The sequence below is a fragment of the Remersonia thermophila genome, chromosome 3, assembly GCF_042764415.1.
Source record: "Remersonia thermophila strain ATCC 22073 chromosome 3, whole genome shotgun sequence".
Classification (NCBI taxonomy): domain Eukaryota; kingdom Fungi; phylum Ascomycota; class Sordariomycetes; order Sordariales; family Chaetomiaceae; genus Remersonia; species Remersonia thermophila.
In genome coordinates, this window is record NC_092219.1 from 3,298,568 (window position 1) to 3,315,669 (window position 17,102).

Below are 17,102 nucleotides of genomic sequence, written 5' to 3' on the forward strand. Positions count from 1 at the left end.
CGGTAGGCTTTTGTTGTTTCCGCTGCCATCCCGCCAAAGCGATGCTTGCGATTGAGCCCTCATTCGAACAAGTCGGAGTCCTGGCGTGTTAGGACGCTTCGTTGGGTTTCGGAACTGGCGTCTACGCCCCGAAGCCTTGAAACGAAACAGACCTTCTATAGGCCGCACCGAACTTTGACGTGGATTCCGGAGCGTTTCTCTGCGTTGCGTCGCCTTCAACTCCATACCGCCCATCACCAACCGCCGTTTCAGACATCTCCTCCCCTCGGTGCACCCTTCACAGTCACTTTCGGCACCTGGGTTCAGGCTTGCCGTCCACGGCTGTCGAAACGGGTCTCAGTGCCGCAGCGACTTGGCTTGCTGTTCTGGTAGACACCCCCTCTTGGTGAAACAAACGGCAGTGCCCTCTGCTCTGCTAAACGTACGTTGCGTGCGTGCGGCATAATCGTGCGGCTCCTCAGCCACGCTGCCGAACTGACGGAGGCTTCCCGGTCCCAAGCATCGTCAAAGTGACCACGACGCACAGGTCCACGAGGTTGCCAAATGCGACAGAGTGCCGGGCGGCATTGCTCTCAGGGCTGCATGGCGGGGTGTCACGTCGATCCCGGCCCACGTTGACAGGAGAACAGCATGGTGAAGAAACGTAAAAGATCCTCGGTCTACGTCGAGACAACGTTACGGCTCATCGAGGAACGAGGGATGTACATAGGACGAGCGGACGAGGGGCCGCGTGGCGAGCGCAGCTGTTACACAGTAGACAAGCACGCGGCAAGGCGCCCGCCACCCAACCCGCCTCCTGGGATACAAAGGCCTTGCTTTTTTTTTGTCTCATCTCATCTCATACGCACCCGCCGGTATGTCTCAAGCCAAGAGGCCGGTAGCGGCCTCGTCACGACAGTCGTAACACCCGCGCGGGTACCCGTGCCGCTGACGAGGCTGTGATGGGGAATCTATCTGTCATGAAATCGGCTGTTCTATCTGCCTCAGGTATGTCAAAGAAGAGCCTGGTTCGACCGTGCCCGCGCGCCACGCACGCCCCCCTGGATTGGATTGGGAGCTCGTCTATTCCTTCCCTCCATCTCGAGGAGGTGGTTGGGGTTTGGGCTATGAAGTCGCCTGGGAGAAGGACACGACGGCCCATTTCCCGTTCCACGCCCACTTCCGGGCCCCCGTGTCGCCTCCGCCACCTTCCGTCTTCCTCAGCTCCTCGTCCTCCCCGGGCTTGAGCCCCACGACCACGTCGGCCTTGCATGTCCTCAGCGACAGCACGTTGACCCCCGACTTGGGGCCCAGGGGCCCAAGGGCCTCGGGGAAGGGCGTCGTCGGGTCCCAGGCGACCTGTTCGCGCGTCAGCCAATGCCTTTTTCTTTCACGAGGCCATGTTTGTAGAAGAGAGCACCACTTACATCCCCGACCAGCTTTCGATAGTTCAGATCCCCCTTGAAGATCGTCAGGACGCCTTGGCGCAGGTCCTCCACCAGGTCGGGCGCCTCAAAGGGCAGCCTCCAAAAGCTCCCGGGGCCCGTCCAGGCGCGGTTCGGCCGCAGCACGAGGCGGCCGTCGGCGTGCAGGCGGCTCCAGTCGCCAAACAGGAACTCGAGCTGCGCGACCTCGTCGTCGGTCAGCTTGGGCGGCGTCACCCCGCGCAGCTCGTCCTCGCCCGAGGGCGTCTCGAAGAAGGCGCGGGGCGCGGCCAGCGCGTTGAGCAGCGCCGCAAAGTCGGACGGCAGCACGTCCGACACGAACCACGGGATGCTCTTGGGGTGGAGCACCACGGTGGTCGCCAGCCCGGCGGCCAAGAGGTAGCCCGCCAGGACGAGGTCGACAAAGAGCTCGAAGCCGGCGTTGTCGAGCACGATGTCGACGCGCCGCTCGGCCTGGCCCGACGCCCGGAGGCGCTCCAGGTGCTCGTGCACGCGCGGCAGGTCGTTGACGAGAATGTTCTTCTCGGCCGCGCGGCGCGCCTCGGACCCCTGGATCTGCCCGATCGTGTCGTACGAGAGCACCAGCAGCAGGGACAGGTCGCTGGCGTTGCCCCACAGGCAGACGTCGCACATCTCGGCGAACAGCAGCCTGTCGGCCTCGGCGTCGCGCGGCGGCGCCGCCGCCGCCGCCTTGTCGCGGAGCTGCGGGATCAGCTCGTGGTAGCGCGCGGCCAGCTCGAGCACGGCGGCCCGCGACGACCGGAACGACTTGATCTTTTGCCGCGCGAAGACGTCGTAGCTCTTCCAGTGCTGGGAGAGGGTGAAGGAGGTGGACATGCGCCGGAAGAGATAGCACTCGGTGAAGAGCCAGGGGGCGTCCAGCCAGGTGAGGTTGCCCCCGCGCCGGGCCAGCTCGTCGTTGTAGACGGCCACGTCGGGGAAGCCGTCGTCCCGGAGGGGCGTCAAGGCCCGGTTGTGCTGGAGTTCGTACTTGAGCTGGGCGAGCTCGCCCAGGATCTTCTTGCCCTCAGCCTGCTTTTCGGCCTCGGTGGCATCGTTGCTGGCGCCGACGGTGCGGTAGACGTCGTCGATGGCTTGCGTGATGATGATGGGCCAGCGCTCTCGCGAGGTGGAGTAGGCGAAGGAGGTCGGGTCGCCCGTTGAATAGGCTGGCAGCTTTGGGTCGTGATCCATGGTGGTAGGTCGAGGCTGAGGTGTTGTCGAGCGGTGGATACGGTGACGAGGTGGGTAGGTTGGAAGTGCGAAGTGGGGAGGATGTTGCCGTTGTTGTTGTTGTTGTTGTTGACTTGGACCTGAATTGGTTTTGGCGGGGCAGCTTTCTCTCTTTGGAGGGGCCATCCATTGGAGTTGGGCAAGGCGGGGTTCGGGTTGGGGTTGTTGACATGACGAGGGGCACAGTGGCATTGGATGGTGGGGGGGCACAGAGCGGGATGCCTGACCCTTGGTGCTCTTCACAACAACACCACACACACGCACATACTGCATTTGGAGCCAAGATGTGGTGGATGATGAGGTCTTTATATCATGAATCAATCTGTATTCTTGTAATGTACCTGATCTACCATGATTTCATCTGGATTGTCTGACTTGAGAGGGGTTGGTGTCCCGATATGTTTTGATCTGATGCCCGTTGACTCCCTGAACTCCAAATGGTATCTCAAACGCCTATACAATGAAAACGAAACAGAAAAAAAAAAAGAAAAACCCAAACAAAGCCTTATAGAACCTGCCGAGAATCACATCGATCCGGCAACGACAAGACCCATTGTTCTTTTTCAATACCCCCTCGCCGTAACCGCCCCAACAGCCAACAGCTCCACCCGTCCAGCATAGAGCCTCATCATATGCGCCACGGGGTCTCCCCACAGGACACCGCGCAGCTGCGCGTCCGTAACCACCTGCGCGATGGCGCCCTCGCCCAGCCGTTCCTCGACCGTCCTCGATTTCTTTGCCGTCTTGACGCGACCCGGATCGCCCGAGCGGAGCACCACGATCCGGCCTGCCAGGCTGAGGGTGCAGTCCGGGACCGGCCAGGTGGGCTTCTTGGTTGGCTCCGGCGAGGAGGACGATGGGGAGGGCGGCGACGACGGCTTCGCCTTGGCCTTGGCCTTGGCCTTTTCTGCCGTCGTCGTCGTCATCGTCATCGTCGACGAGGACGGCTTTCGCGACCTCTTGCTCTCCGGCATCTTGACGACCGAGGTTGCGACGGGCTTCGACTTGGGCGCCGGCGCGGCAAACAGCTCCAGCAAGCTCCTCACGTAGCCCCGGTCCGCCCGCGTGACGGGGTCGCCCTCGTTGACAAAGGCGAGGAAAACGCTCTTGCGCAGCTGCGGCCGACGGCCCTCCTCGTCCGCGGGCTTCACGATGGGCTTCACGCTGACAGGCGGCGCTCCGAACGTCACGCAGTGCACCCGCTTGAAGCACCCCGCCACGGCGGTCAGCTCGCTCTCGGCCTCGGGCGTCGCGGCGAGCATGTGGGCGTAGAGCAGGGCCGCGATGGCGCCGCCCGCGCTGTGGCCCGTGATGAGCAGCGAGTGGGACGCGCGGCCGGGGTCCTCTTCCAAGAGCTGGCGCAGGCGACGGGCGACGGGGCCGACCATGTTGCGTGCGACCGACAGGAAGCCGGCGTGGCATAGGTTGTTGTGGTCGTCGAGGAAGCCGCGCGGGGAGGTCGGCGTCGTGTCAAGATTGACCGCCCAGTCCATAAAGGTGGCGGTGCCGCGGATGGCAAACACGATGGTGTTCATGTAGTCCATGGGGACGGATTTGATGACCATGGTTTTGGTGCCAGAGAACCAGCTCGCGTTGATGTGGGTGTCGCGCTCGGCCTGGCTAGACGGGGGTTCGTAGACCCGCTCCGAGTACTGCGCAGCCAGGCAGAGCAAGGGGTAGGTTGGGATGTACCTGGGAGGCGGTGAGTGCCACGCCCGTCGTGCTATGGCCAGCAGGGAGGGCCTAGGGTTGACGTACAGCTTCAGGGGCGGGAGATCCATGGGCAGCTTGGAGTTTGCGTAGAGGTCGACTTTCGCAAAGAGGCCGCCAGAGCTTCCTCCTCGTGCGGGAGCACTTGTTGGGCTCTTGGAAGCGTGCCGTTTCGAGGGTTTCTTCTCGGTCTTGGAATGCGCCTTCTTCTTCGTCTCCGTCGCAGTCGCAGCTTGCGAGGAAGCCGACGGCGTGATGGCATCCCCGGGCTGCCATGCGTAGATGTCATGCTCTCGGCCATTGTACGCTCCCTGGTCAATGGCCGTCAAGACGTTGTCGAAGCGGTGCGAGATCTCGGTCACGAGGCAATTCCCCTGCTGGACGAGCTGGGTGCCCGAGGCGTGCCACGACGGCAGCACATCGCCCAGCCAGTGCGGCAGCCCTTGGTAGAGGTCCTTGGCCAAGTCGACGGCCGTCTCGAGATGTAGCTTCCCGGAAGGCGGGGAGGGCGTCGTGGCGATCGATGCATCTGGGCGAGGCGGCAGCGGGGGAGGGGCCCCGAGGTAGTAGTGGTGCTGATTCACAATGATGGGCGGATACGTCCCCGGTTGGGCGTATGCCGGCGGCGCCGATGGCCCTCCGTTCCAGCCGGCGGGTGCAGGGAGAAGGCCGGCCGGCTGGAACGGCAGCGCTAGCTGGTGCGGACTGCCGGGGCCCGGTTGCCAACCTTGGGGGGCTGGGTTGGGCGGCGCCGCGGTCGAACGTTTCTGCTCCCGCTTTCGGTCTTTGGACGGCTGCGACGGCGACTTCTTCACCTTCTTGTATCTGACGAAGAAGGCCATGCCGGAGGTTGGTGGTGGCGGTCCAGCATTGGCAATGGCGCGTGAGTGGGTTCTTTCTCGCAACCTCTAGCAAGCAGCGAGCTGTTCACCGGGAGGGAGAGGACGGGGTTGGGTCCGTGATACGTGATAGCTGCATCCTATGAGAGAGGACCTCGGAAGAAGAAAGAAGAAAGCAGCCAAGCTTGCCCAGGGCGACAGGGCCGCATCCCAGAGGTCTTATGAACACGGGCTCCCCTCCCCTCCCCGATTCCTCGGACGTCGCGGGCAAACGGCCGTGGGTCTGGTCCCGGCGGGAGTGCCTTGCCGGCGTGGCAGCCAAGCCATCGTCGCATCCCGGTCAGTGGCGACATCCGGCTCTCATTCGCCGGAGGCCAGTTGCCTCGCCTCGAATCGCCTTCGAGGGTGGCGGATTTGCAGCGATGCACGCCAGACACACCGCTGGAATCACGGGCCCGTGTCTTTCCCCAAGCCGGGGCCGATGGCGGTCGTCTCGCCCACCACCGGCGAGCTAGCCGCCGCGGCTCGCGCAGGTCGAGAGCGGGGAAGAGCTGCCCGACCCTCGTCGACCTCTCTTGGTCTGGGGGGGATCGAGATGCAGGTGCCCGCATGCATGCAAAAGACTGGATGTCCAGTAACGGCGCGCGGGGGCCTGCATGATGCATTCTTTGATGTGCCGAATTTGGTTGACGGTTTCAAGGCGAACGGGTGGACGAGGCGCACCCTGACTCGTTCCCTTGCAGGGAGAGGTCGCCTTGAAGCTGCATTCAACGCCATCTCCACCCGCGTCGAGTCATAGGCAGGGGGAGGAGTGCCGTGTGGGGATTGCATCATGACGATTGGGACGATTGGTACCCGAAACAATGACCCCACAGAGAGATAGGTACCTAAAACTTCGTTCCAGGTACGTAGGCTGCTTGGCTACACGGAAGCCCGGCAGTAGGTGACGTGGAACGGCGGGACGGTGGGAAGAAAAGCAGGGCGGACAGACCCTCCCTTGAATGGGAGCCAGGCCCTTTGCTGAATCTTCGGAGCCCAGGTCATGCGGGGAATTGGGCCGAAGAATCAGGCATGGTTCTTGGACGAGGTGCGTACGGAGCGACTAGTGTACCCTCGAGCCAAAGACTCTTTCGTCCATGACATGCTCGCCGGGGCGGTTGTTGTTGCTGCTGCTGTTGCTGCTGCTGTTGCTGCTGTTGTTGTTGCTGGATGAATGGAATGTCCGATTCCCGGGTTAGGTTAATAGGTCCCCAGGCCCAGGGGAGGGCCATTGGATGGACGGTCCGGCCCGGGGCTTCTGGCTGCCGCCGGGTGCCTGCCACATGCCCGGACCGCCAGCGGCCTGGCCTGGCGGGGCCCTGAGGGGTTCAGGGCCGTACTATACTGTGTGCACAGCAGCAGGTTCGGGGAGGTTGCTTGGCTCTGGCGGGGCCTGAAACCGGCACTGGCTCCAACCCCCCTCCAGGTTGATTGGACCAGAGCCAACCGCCCCCCAAAGCAGGCCAATCTTATCTGGAGCATCCACCATCACCACCTTCGCGTCCATTCATGCCGGCCATCATCCCGACTGCCACCTACCTTTGTGTAGACGGCGACGTCTCCCGTTGTTGAGACACCCCCCCCCCCCCCCCCCTAGAGCTGAGCTGCAGAGTCGGGCAGGCTCCGAGATGCAGCCGCAGACGCCATGGATTTTGTATGTCCCGCACCGACGACCCTGGGTGCCGATGCGGTATCAACATCATATCATCGTGATCATGCATCCGCCCTGACTGACGTCGACGCGCCTCCGTAGTGGTCCCGCCTCCTAGCCCACACGCCGCTGTCGTCGGCCGGCTCCCGCAAGGACTTTGCCAAAGATCCCGCCCGTCGCCTGCATCGCTTCGAGAAGGAATACAACCAGCTGCTGGTAAGCCGCATGCCCGCTTGCCGCCCTTGATCGCTGGCCACGGCCCCTCGGGACTCTGACCTTTGCCTGCCTACCTTCCTGCCTGCCTGTCCACCAGCACGCATGGCGCACTTCGTCCAGCCTTGCCAACGACCAGGAGGCGGCCGAGCACGTCGAGATCCGCCTCCAAGAGCTCACCAACCTTCTCAACGACGAGTCCCGCCGCCCGCTGCCCCATCCGTGCATCTCGTTCGCCGCCGCGAAGCAGGTCTACATCCCCGTGGCCAAGATCGCCATCAGCTCTGCCAACGAGTGGATCGTCAAGGAGGCCGTCCTCTTCTTTGCGAGCCTCATCGACAGCGAGGAGGAGGCCTTTGTCGAGAACGACGCCTTTGCCACCAGCCTGACCAACCTCTTGGTGCGCATCACGGGCCCCAGCGGCCTCCGCCTCAGCGCCGACACCGAGAGCCGCGTCGTCGAGCTTGCCTTCAACATCACCACCAAGATCCGCCTCAACCCGGACATACTGAACGCCTGGTTCAAGACGCGTCAAGATGCCCGCCCGGGCCCGCGACAGCTCGACCACCGCGAAAAGTTCGCCGGCAGGACCCAGAAGCAGGACTTTCCCCTCTTCTACCTGCTCATGGACTACATCCACCACGAAGGCAAGGTCGGCGACTTTGCCCGAACCGGCCTCCTGTACCTGATCGAGACCGCCTCCAGCTCCGTCCTTCTCGAGCAGTGGATCGTCGAGAGCGACCTGTCCACCCTGATGGCCACGGGCCTCGGCGCCCTGTACAGCCAGCTGAGCCGCAAGCTCGTCATCGATCATCCTCCCCACGAGCTGCCCCCCATCCTCGCCTTCTCCGACTACCAGCACCCAAAGTCCAACTACGACGTCGTCAGCTCGTGCTCCTTCCAGTTCCAAGCCCACCTCGACACCTTCCTCTCCCATCTCCTCTTCTGGCAGGACGTCCTGAACCACTGCCGCTCCGTCGAGGTCAAGTCGACCCTGCTGGAGCATTTCCAGGTCATCTTTTTGCAGCAGCTACTGTTTGTGGACCCCCCTTTTGCCAGCTCGTAACGTTCGTTGCTCACCGCGCACGCGCCCCGCAGATACCCTTCCTTGCTTGAATCGTCCGACGTGGACGGCGGCTCATCGGTGGCCGTCTTGACCTATCTCCGCCGCATCCTCGAATCGCTCGACCACCCAGACATGGTCAACCTCATCCTCCACTATCTCCTGGGCCTCCCGGACATCGTTGCCGCGTCCGTCGCCTCCGATGCCGGCGACGTGGTCAGCGCGGCGCGGAAGCGCAAGTCCCTCGACCTCGCCACCATGATGGCCTCCAAGGGCGAGGCCGCCGCCGACCCGTTGCTCTTCAACCTGGTGGACCTCATCTTGTCCTGTCTCCGCTCCCAGAACGAGCAGACCGTCTACGTGACGCTGCAGCTCGTGTCGGTGATCCTCAAGAGGCATCACCGGTACGCCGTCATCACCCTCCTCTACACCGAGGGCGTGCTGGACGACTCGCACCACCGCACCTCGGGCGCCCACCAGCAAGAGATTGAGTACCTCATGACGCTGGCCGGCAGCATCGGGGGCCAGGACAACTTCGACGAGGTCTACGACAACGTCCTCAAGGACACGCTGGTGCGTCTCGAGAACCACCCGTGTTCCGTCAAGCTGGTCATACCCAAGGCGGCCACGCGCAACCAAAAGCTGCCCGCCGTGCCCGATTCCCACCCCGGCGCGCCGAGAGACGTGCGGTCTCACACGCTCCACCCGAGCGACCCCCTGCTGAATATCGTGCTGGACCGGCTCGAGACCTTCTTCCTCAACCCCGTCGATACCAACCTGGCCCTGACGGAGGCCATCTTCGACCTGGCCGCCTGCGGCTTCATGCACCTCGAGGGATGGTTTCTGCGGAGCCCCATGAGCTACGTTTACGAGGAGGACGACGACCCTCCGCTGCCGGATCCCCCTCTCGACCCGGAATCCCAGGAGTTCATCGAGTACAAGCAGATGCAGTCCATGCAGGAGGCGCGGCGGCGTCCGCGATGGGTGCCCTCGAGCCTGCCACGCCTCCTCAAGATCCTTCACACGCTGTGCGACCAGGTTGCTGCTTACCGCGAGACGATCCCGCGTTTTGACGACCTGCTCCAGCAACGGCGCGAGGCGTTCCAAATCGCCGACTGCGCCAGCCAGCCGCTCCCGCTCTACCCCGCCCGCACCGCCACGCCCCTCTCGCAATCCTCCACCATGCCCGGCACGCCGGCCCCCGAGCGGACGCTGCAGCCTGACGACTCGCGTCCTTCGACCTCGCGCGAGCGGCCTTCCGGGCTCGAGGGCTTCGCCCAGCGCCTCCTCTCGGAGCTCAGCACCCCGTCCCGCGCCGGCAGTCCTCTCAGCCGCAAGGAGGGCCGGCGCGTGCAGGATCGTCCCTCGGACTCTCCGCTGCGCCCGCCCGCGCACATGGCAGGCCGCGCCGTCTCCCCGGGCTACTCTCCGTCTCCGAGCGTCGTCGGCACGCCCGGGCCGTGGGACGCCGCAGCCAACAGGCCGCTCCCGCCGGCGCCCATGCCGCCCGACGATGTTTTTTCAAGCCAGGCGCGGGCGTTCCAGGCCATCGACCAGAGCCTTCTCGCTCGTCGGGTCGGCATCCCTCGGGTTAGCAAAGCTGCCGGGTCAGACAAGGTGGTGCATTCCGAGCCTGACGGAAGCGTCTTTGACCGGCAGCGCACCGCCGGCGGGGTGTCGGAGGAGGATGAGAAGCTCGCGGCCGACGAGGAGGAGGCGACGGCGGCGGAAGGGGGCGGAGAGGACGCGCTGCTGGCGCCGTCGGAGGATGGGTCGGTGAGCGACGAGGGCGGAGGAGATGGCGGCGGCGGCGGCGGCATCGGCGACGGCGCCAGCGGGCCAGCGGGCGGTGCGGGAGACGAGGATCTGCGAACCCCGACCACCGCCACGGCTCCGACGGCCGAGAAGTCGACAGAGGTGTCGGTGTCGCATGTTTTGACCAACGCCATCGTGTTGCAGGCGTTCTTGTTTGAGCTGGCGAGCCTGGTGCAGGTGCGCGCAGGGCTGTTTGATGAGGTGCGGTTTGCTTAGAGGGCAGCGGGAACGGCTGCTGCTGCTGCTGCTGCTGCTGCTGCTGCTCTTGATGCTCCTCCCGCCGCCCGATGGGGGTTGGATCTGGGAGAGCGCCGGGGCGCCGGCGGTTTGCCAGAGCAGGAGAAGGACATGAAACTATTGCACCGGCGGAGAGCTACTGCATGTTACGTCAGGCCTGGGCCCGAAGATGGGCCCGCAGGTAGGCCCAAAGATAGACCTGGAGCTGGATCCGGACTTGGGCCGGGGCCGGAGTCGGGGTTGCGGACAGTCTCGAAGGGCACACGGGTCATGTCGGCTGACAGCCAGTGGTTGGGTCCGGAATTTGAGGCGAAGGCTGTGCTGGGGGCTTTGTTTTCGAGGATGGGTCGTGGTAATGATGGGGGGACGTAAATTGTGCGTAGCAAGCGCCTGATGCATTGCTTGGTGTTTTCGGTGAATGTCTGGCATCCAGGTTGGGGAAAGCAGATAGGTGTTTGATTGCGCTTAGTTCGGAGCAACTAGTTAGTTCGTGTACTGTGTAGACCACGGTCGCAAGCTTGGCCGCATTTTACGGCCATGTATTCGTTGCGACGTTTTGTTGTTGTGATTACTAGTACTGCGTATGCCTACTGCGTACGCCTATCGCGGCTGCGCACCCTGCTTTCGGGGTGTCTCAGGAACGGTACAAGGATGTCCGAGTTACATTACGTCGTTGTGCATGCCTGGGCGCTCGTCCGCTCGGTTCTGTGGGTGGCACCGACTGTCCAGTACTACGCAAGGTACCCCATCGACAATCACGGTGAAGATAACTTTACTCGGTGCTGCCGAAGCTTGCCCGGGGTGAGGTGGGTCGGATTACGTACAGCCCGGGCGTCAGTCGACCTGTCCATGTCGCCTTAGCCTGGAGCCCATCCCCGGCGCCGGGAAGGCCTCGTGCCTCGTGCCTTATGCGTTGACGCTGCAGCAGGGCGGATGCCACTGGCCCCGGCTTCTCGCAGAAAACACGCGGCTTCCACCCTTCGATCCGCTTGCATTCCGGCACTGGCCTGACCTGTCTGTCTGAGCCGCGGAGCTGGAACCGTCCGGGTTTGATGAGACGGATGGGGCGGTTGCCAAGCTCCCAGGATCCCGGGCCAAGCTGCCGATCAGGTGAAAGGATTCCAGGGCCAAAGAAGATTGGGAAAAAAAAAGAAAAGAAAAGAAAAGAAGAAGTTTGATGCCCGAGTACAACAATGCATGCTGCTGTTTGTTCATGCCTAAGAGAGAGAGAGAGAGAACACACAAGTCCACAACACAATGCCGACAATGGGGAGCCAGCACAATCAATCCTCATCACACCCGGTGGGCCAAACAGCCTGCTTAGCCCTCATGCTATCCCTTTTGTGGCTGAAGGATTCCTGACGAATTTTTGCTGCCATCAAATGGGGACAAATGGTTTGCACTTGGCCGGGACTTGGCTGGCACGCCCAGAAATCCGGGAGACTTTTGGGGCGGTGAGGTGATGTTGTGGTACGTCAGGGGGAAGACGCGACATACATATATGGGTGCCCCCCCCTGATGAGACGCACGCCGCGCTAAGCTGGGGCTTACGGCGTCTTGGCTGACGAAATTGGCGTGGTGCGGTGTGAGGAACGTCAAATTTAACTTAATAAATGCGACAGGCTCCCCGCGCGCGCCCTCGCGCCAGCTCCCTCGGCAGCAAAATCCGAGGACGGGACATGATGTTTGGAGCGCGACAAGGCTTTCTCTGGAGATTTGCATCCGATCTATCTCTCCTGACAAAAAAACGCACCGCGGTGGGACAAGGCGACGGACAGGACGCACAGCACGGACAGGACCGGGCCCTGCGAATCATTTACCCACTACGGATACGTCACGCTGCATAAAGTGGGTTTTGGCGCTCTTTCTTTTTTGTGTGGCTCCGCTCCCTGAGCCCCAGCCTCGCGTCGCCGACGACGACGACCTCACCAAGCCACGACTTTCCCTCGCCGTGTCCATGACTCCGTTGTTCGGCGCTTGACGGAATCTCGACAACGCTGCGCCCCGCCGGCTACGGGACTGAGAGCAACAACTTTCCACCATAGCAATAGCAACAACAGCAACAAACAACAACTACAGCAACAGCGACAACGGCGACGGGGCAGACGTCAGGGAACGAGGCCCCCACCCCCCTAGTTCAGCCGAGGAGGACCAACCACTACTATCGCCACTACTATCGCCACTACTATCACCACTATCACCACCACCCACCCATCCCATCCCATCCATCCACGCACGCCATGGCCAAGTTCAGACGAACTCTCCTGGTGGCGACGGCGGTTGCCGCCGTCGCATCAGCACAGCAGCAGCAGCAACCACCAGAAGATACAACGCAGCAGCCCGAGGGGCTGCACGCGCTCATGTTGTCGGCGGGAAAGCTGTATTTTGGCACAGCGACCGACGTCGGCAACCACAACGACGAGAAATACCAGGCAATCCTGGCCCACCAGGGCGAGTTTGGCATCATCACCCCCGAAAACTCGCAGAAGTGGGAGGTGACGGAGCCGCGCCGCAATCAGTTCGTCTACACGACCGCCGACACGGTTGCCGAGAAGGCCCAGGATAACGGCCACCTGCTCAGGTGTCATACGTTGACCTGGCATTCGCAGCTGCCACCATTTGGTAAGAATCATCCGCTCAGCAGGAGCGCGCACCCCTGGCACAAGACTAACACCGCCCCTCCTCCTCCTCCCAGTCTCGAGCGGCTCTTGGAATGCCAGCGACCTCACCGACATCCTCACCACCCACATCACCAACGTCATGACGCACTTCAAAGGCCGGTGCTACGCCTGGGATGTGGTCAACGAGGCGCTCGAGGAAGACGGCACGTACCGCGAGTCGGTCTTTTACGAGGTCCTCGGCGACAAGTACATACCCTTGTCCTTCAAGATCGCCGCGCAGGCCGACCCGGAGGCCAAGCTCTACTACAACGACTTCAACCTCGAAACCTCGCCCAAAAAGGCCGACGGCGCCGAGCGCATCGTGAAGCTGGTCCGGGACGCGGGCGAGCGCATCGACGGCGTCGGCTTCCAGGGCCACCTCATCGTCGGGCAGACGCCGTCGCGCCGGGCCCTGGCGGCCCTGCTGTCCCGCTTCGCCCGCCTCGGCGTCGAGGTTGCCTGGACCGAGCTCGACATCGCCCACGACTTCTCGTCCGCCGCCTCCAACGGCTCGTCCGCCGCCAACGCCACGCAGCTCGAGCAGCAGGCGGCCGACTACGTCAGCGTCGTCGGCGCGTGCCTCGACGAGCCCCGGTGCGTCGGCGTCACGGTCTGGCAGTTCACCGACAAGTACAGCTGGGTGCCCTTGGCGTTCCCGGGCCGCGGCGAGCCGTGCCTGTGGACCGCCACATACACAAAGAAGCCGGCCTACGACGCCGTCTCCAAGCTGCTGAGGGAGGCGGCCGCCAACAAGACGGGCGTGAGCACCTCCTCGGCGCCGACGCTGCCGACCCCAAGCTCGATCTCGGGGGCCGCAGCGGCGTTGAGCCGAGGCGGAAGCGGCGGTGCGTTGTTGTCGCCGTTGCTCGGCGTGGTGGGAGGCTTGATGGCCATGTTTGTGTTATAAACAAAGAAGAAGAGGAGGAGGAGGAGGAGAAGGAGGGCCGCGGAGGAAAGTGATACCCAGTACTCAGTTGAGCTCCTGAAGAAGCGGGGGATGTATTGCATCTGCACTGCACTTTGCATCACACACTGGCGGGGGTATGTTTGGGTTTCTTTTTTTTTTTTTTTTCTTTTGTCGTTTTTGTTTCTTTATTGGACCCATATATAGAAGGTTTGGTTTGCTTTCCAGCAAAGGGGTATACCAATGGCATAGTATATATATCGTGTAGCAACTTGGGGACGAAATATTCAACGCTTGATACCTCTTCCTCTTCCTTCTCCTCCTCCTTCCGTCCATACCATGGTAAACTTGACACGTATTTCCATTGTGTCCCGCACGTCGGTGCGAGGGGGAACGGAACTACCTGAGCTCTCCGCCTAGGTAACGTTTACCGAACGCAGCACCCAACAACGCCTGTCCATTCTCACGCGGGCAACACTCCCTGCGGGAAATGGAACAGGTCCTCCGGATCCACCGCCTTCTTGATGGCCTGCAGCCTCGGCAAGTGCCTGCCCCAGTAGTTTTGCTGAGCCTCCTCCTGGCCGAGCCGGTGGTTCGGGTAGTTGATGTACATGCCCCAGTCGTCCCTGTCCATCCCCTGGGTGATGTTGCCGACAAAGTTGTCCATGAGGAGGTGCCCGTCGGCCGGGTACGCGACGCCGTGGTCGACGCGGTCGTACAGCAAAAACATGAAGAGGGCGTCGCGGTACGCGTACGCCGTGTGGTCCGAGGCGGGCTTGGAGACGGCGGACGTCTTGCCGCCGTGGAAGTCCATCTGGACGTGCCAGTCCCGCGGGCTCGCCTTGGCGTGCTGGAACCAGTAGCCGACAAAGGCCCGGAGCTGCTCGTCGCTGAGGGCCTTGGTGTAGAGGCTGGTCGAGAAGAAGGTGTCGTGCTGCCGGCTGCATGTCAGCGGGGGTGGCTCGACGCGCGGCGGAACGGGGTCTAGCTCACATCCTCGTGGCCGTGCTGCTGATCAATGTTGGTCATGCCGCCAAAGTGCCTGGCCTGATCCACCCAGTCGCCCGTCTTCACCAGGGCGAGGTTGGCGCCCGTGGCCTTGAGCAGCGGGGCGAGAGCCGCCTGCAGGCCCTCTCTGCCGCCGTGATACAGGCCCTCAAAGTTGACAAACCGGCGGGCGATGAACAGGCGCATGTTCAGCTCGGCCGGCATGGTGTCGGCAAACTCCTGCGCGGCCTTGAGGCCCGCCAGCGCCCGCTCCTCGGTAGGCCACTGCACGGCCGCGATGAACCACGTCACCTTTTCGGGCACCTCAAACGTCCTGAAGCGAAACTCGGTCACGATGCCCATGGACCCGCCGGCGCCGCGCAGGGCCCAGAACAGATCCGGGTTCTCCGTTTCGGAGCACCTCACCATCGTCGAGTTGGCCAGCACCACGGTGGCGCCGACGAGCCAGTCCGAGGCGAGGCCGCGGGTGTGGGAGCTCATGCCGAATCCGCCGTGGAGGACGTGGCCGCCGGCTCCGACGCTGTGAGCTGTCAGCAACCGCTCTTCCTCTCCACCCCTCCCCCCAGAACGTGTCCAAGCAAGACGCTCACCCTGGGCAAGTGCCGTGGCTGATAGCCCTCTTCCCCTGGTTATACGCCTCCCAGGCAAAGTGCCCCAGTCGGGTACCGCCCTCGGCCGTGACGATGCCCGTCTCCTTATCCAGGACGACCTTGTTCATGCGCGACATCTCGATGACGACGTGGCCATCCTCTCCGCCAAGCCCAAAGTTCGCATAGCTATGCCCGCCGCACTTGGGGGTGGCCCTGAAGCCGTTCTCCCTCGCGCACGTCACGGCGTCCTGGATGTGCTTGACCGTCGTCGCCGCGACGACGGCAGCCGGGGTGTATCTGAGAGCGAGGTTGAACCCCGTGGCATCGAGCTTGTACTCTGGAGACCCGACTTCGTCGACGGGTACCTCGGCTGCAGCCAGGCAGTCGAGCAGCGCCGCGGACCTGGCGGATACAGGCGAGCTGGTTGCCGCGCCCAGGAGGGCGAAAAGGGGGGCGATGCGGCGCATGAGGGTTGGTGGACGGGTGGCGTGATGCGGACCAGAGAGAGAACGGGCCGGTGTTTCGGCAGACGTTGGTGCCCCGTGGGGATGGAGAGCCGCGGGTCTTAAGGCGTCTGGGGTCAGATCGTGGGGAACGGCCTGGACAGGCGGCGCCGCCCGAAAGATATACGTTGCAGGGCAACTGCGGGAATGCGCGCTGCGATGGCTCTTCGGACGGCTCTCCGCCGTGGATGGCGGGCAGCGAAAACGAACAGACAGGCGCCATGACGCCACCCGAAATCATGGATCGTATGGAGCTCTCTCCGTGGCGATGCCTCGCTTCTGCCCCGTGATCCTCCTCTCGGTGCCAGCAGAGCCATGGATCGGATCACTGAGCGTTTTACCGGCCGTGGGATAGATTAACCAGGGCTGATCTCGGGGCAGACGGGGAGCACGCGACAGACGTCCCGAAAACTCATATGCCCTTGTCGTGGGTTCAGTGAGGCCGGGGAGCTGGAACGGAGCGGAAGATGAATCCCGCCGGAAACACGTCGATCTCCCGTGCTCTGCTCGGGCGTAAGGTCTCGGAGTGCGTCTGGCCATTGCGGTTGCGGGCGCAAAGCTCGAGTCGACGTCCTCCCCACAGCGTTGGCGGTGATAGACTCCTGGCCGTGGTGTCGGGAACGATATTAACGTGGCATTGAGAGGGGCCTGGGGAGGTCAGCAAAGCCACGGTGCGCCGGTGAGATCCGGGATAGGATCTCCGACGTACCTATCGCATGGAATGTTCGATGCTTGCTCGTGGACAACATCCACGAATGCTGTGACCCCGAGGGGCCGCGCTTCTCCGCGTCAGGGGCAGCAGAGATGCGTCCATTGCCTCATAATGGGCCGATTCAATCGCGGTTGTCGTCTAGACTGGACGGCTCGAAATTATCCGGCAATCACCTCCAAAAAGAGGCCCATCAGCGACGAAGTTGGTATCTGATGTTCATCGCTGGTTTTTCTGTTGCGCGATGAGTTTAGCCCTAGATTACCATAGCTGAGACCAGTTTCATTCGTCCAAAACCTCACGAATCGCTTCATGTTGGATAGCCTCAGATCATGAAGACCAGCTGGTTGACGTCGGGTAGTTCCGAAGTCAGCAGAAGAGGTCCGGAGCCGAGTGTCTGTACGCGGTAGTTATTCCGGTGTGGGGGTGCATGCAACGGTTGGAGCCTTGCAAGGCTATATAGTACTTCAGGCTGCCGGCTCAAGAGGTCGCTCACAAATTTAC

The 17,102-nt window shown here is 62.7% G+C and overlaps 6 protein-coding genes across 6 annotated transcripts; 2 read left to right on the plus strand and 4 right to left on the minus strand.

The window, feature by feature from the left end:
- Positions 1–1,104: 1,104 nt before the first annotated feature.
- Positions 1,105–2,618, minus strand: VTJ83DRAFT_3753 (uncharacterized protein; the record flags this gene model as incomplete). The annotated part of the gene is made up of 2 exons (XM_071010166.1): positions 1,105–1,338; positions 1,407–2,618. 2 exons carry the CDS (start codon positions 2,616–2,618, stop codon positions 1,105–1,107), a joined length of 1,446 nt encoding a protein of 481 aa, XP_070867631.1.
- A 602-nt stretch (positions 2,619–3,220) lies between these two features.
- On the minus strand, positions 3,221–5,209 carry VTJ83DRAFT_3754 (uncharacterized protein; the record flags this gene model as incomplete). The annotated part of the gene is made up of 2 exons (XM_071010167.1): positions 3,221–4,349; positions 4,416–5,209. 2 exons carry the CDS (start codon positions 5,207–5,209, stop codon positions 3,221–3,223), a joined length of 1,923 nt encoding a protein of 640 aa, XP_070867632.1.
- Positions 5,210–6,890: 1,681 nt separating this feature from the next.
- On the plus strand, positions 6,891–10,203 carry VTJ83DRAFT_3755 (uncharacterized protein; the record flags this gene model as incomplete). Its single annotated transcript, XM_071010168.1, has 4 exons — positions 6,891–6,899; positions 6,999–7,112; positions 7,210–8,144; positions 8,208–10,203. The coding sequence occupies 4 exons, from the start codon at positions 6,891–6,893 to the stop codon at positions 10,201–10,203; spliced, it is 3,054 nt and encodes a 1,017-aa protein (XP_070867633.1).
- Positions 10,204–12,464: 2,261 nt separating this feature from the next.
- On the plus strand, positions 12,465–13,791 carry VTJ83DRAFT_3756 (uncharacterized protein; the record flags this gene model as incomplete). Its single annotated transcript, XM_071010169.1, has 2 exons — positions 12,465–12,846; positions 12,920–13,791. 2 exons carry the CDS (start codon positions 12,465–12,467, stop codon positions 13,789–13,791), a joined length of 1,254 nt encoding a protein of 417 aa, XP_070867634.1.
- Positions 13,792–14,251: 460 nt separating this feature from the next.
- Positions 14,252–15,853, minus strand: VTJ83DRAFT_3757 (uncharacterized protein; the record flags this gene model as incomplete). The annotated part of the gene is made up of 3 exons (XM_071010170.1): positions 14,252–14,722; positions 14,782–15,316; positions 15,387–15,853. 3 exons carry the CDS (start codon positions 15,851–15,853, stop codon positions 14,252–14,254), a joined length of 1,473 nt encoding a protein of 490 aa, XP_070867635.1.
- A 469-nt stretch (positions 15,854–16,322) lies between these two features.
- Positions 16,323–16,638, minus strand: VTJ83DRAFT_3758 (uncharacterized protein; the record flags this gene model as incomplete). Its single annotated transcript, XM_071010171.1, has 2 exons — positions 16,323–16,537; positions 16,599–16,638. The coding sequence occupies 2 exons, from the start codon at positions 16,636–16,638 to the stop codon at positions 16,323–16,325; spliced, it is 255 nt and encodes an 84-aa protein (XP_070867636.1).
- Positions 16,639–17,102: the final 464 nt, after the last annotated feature.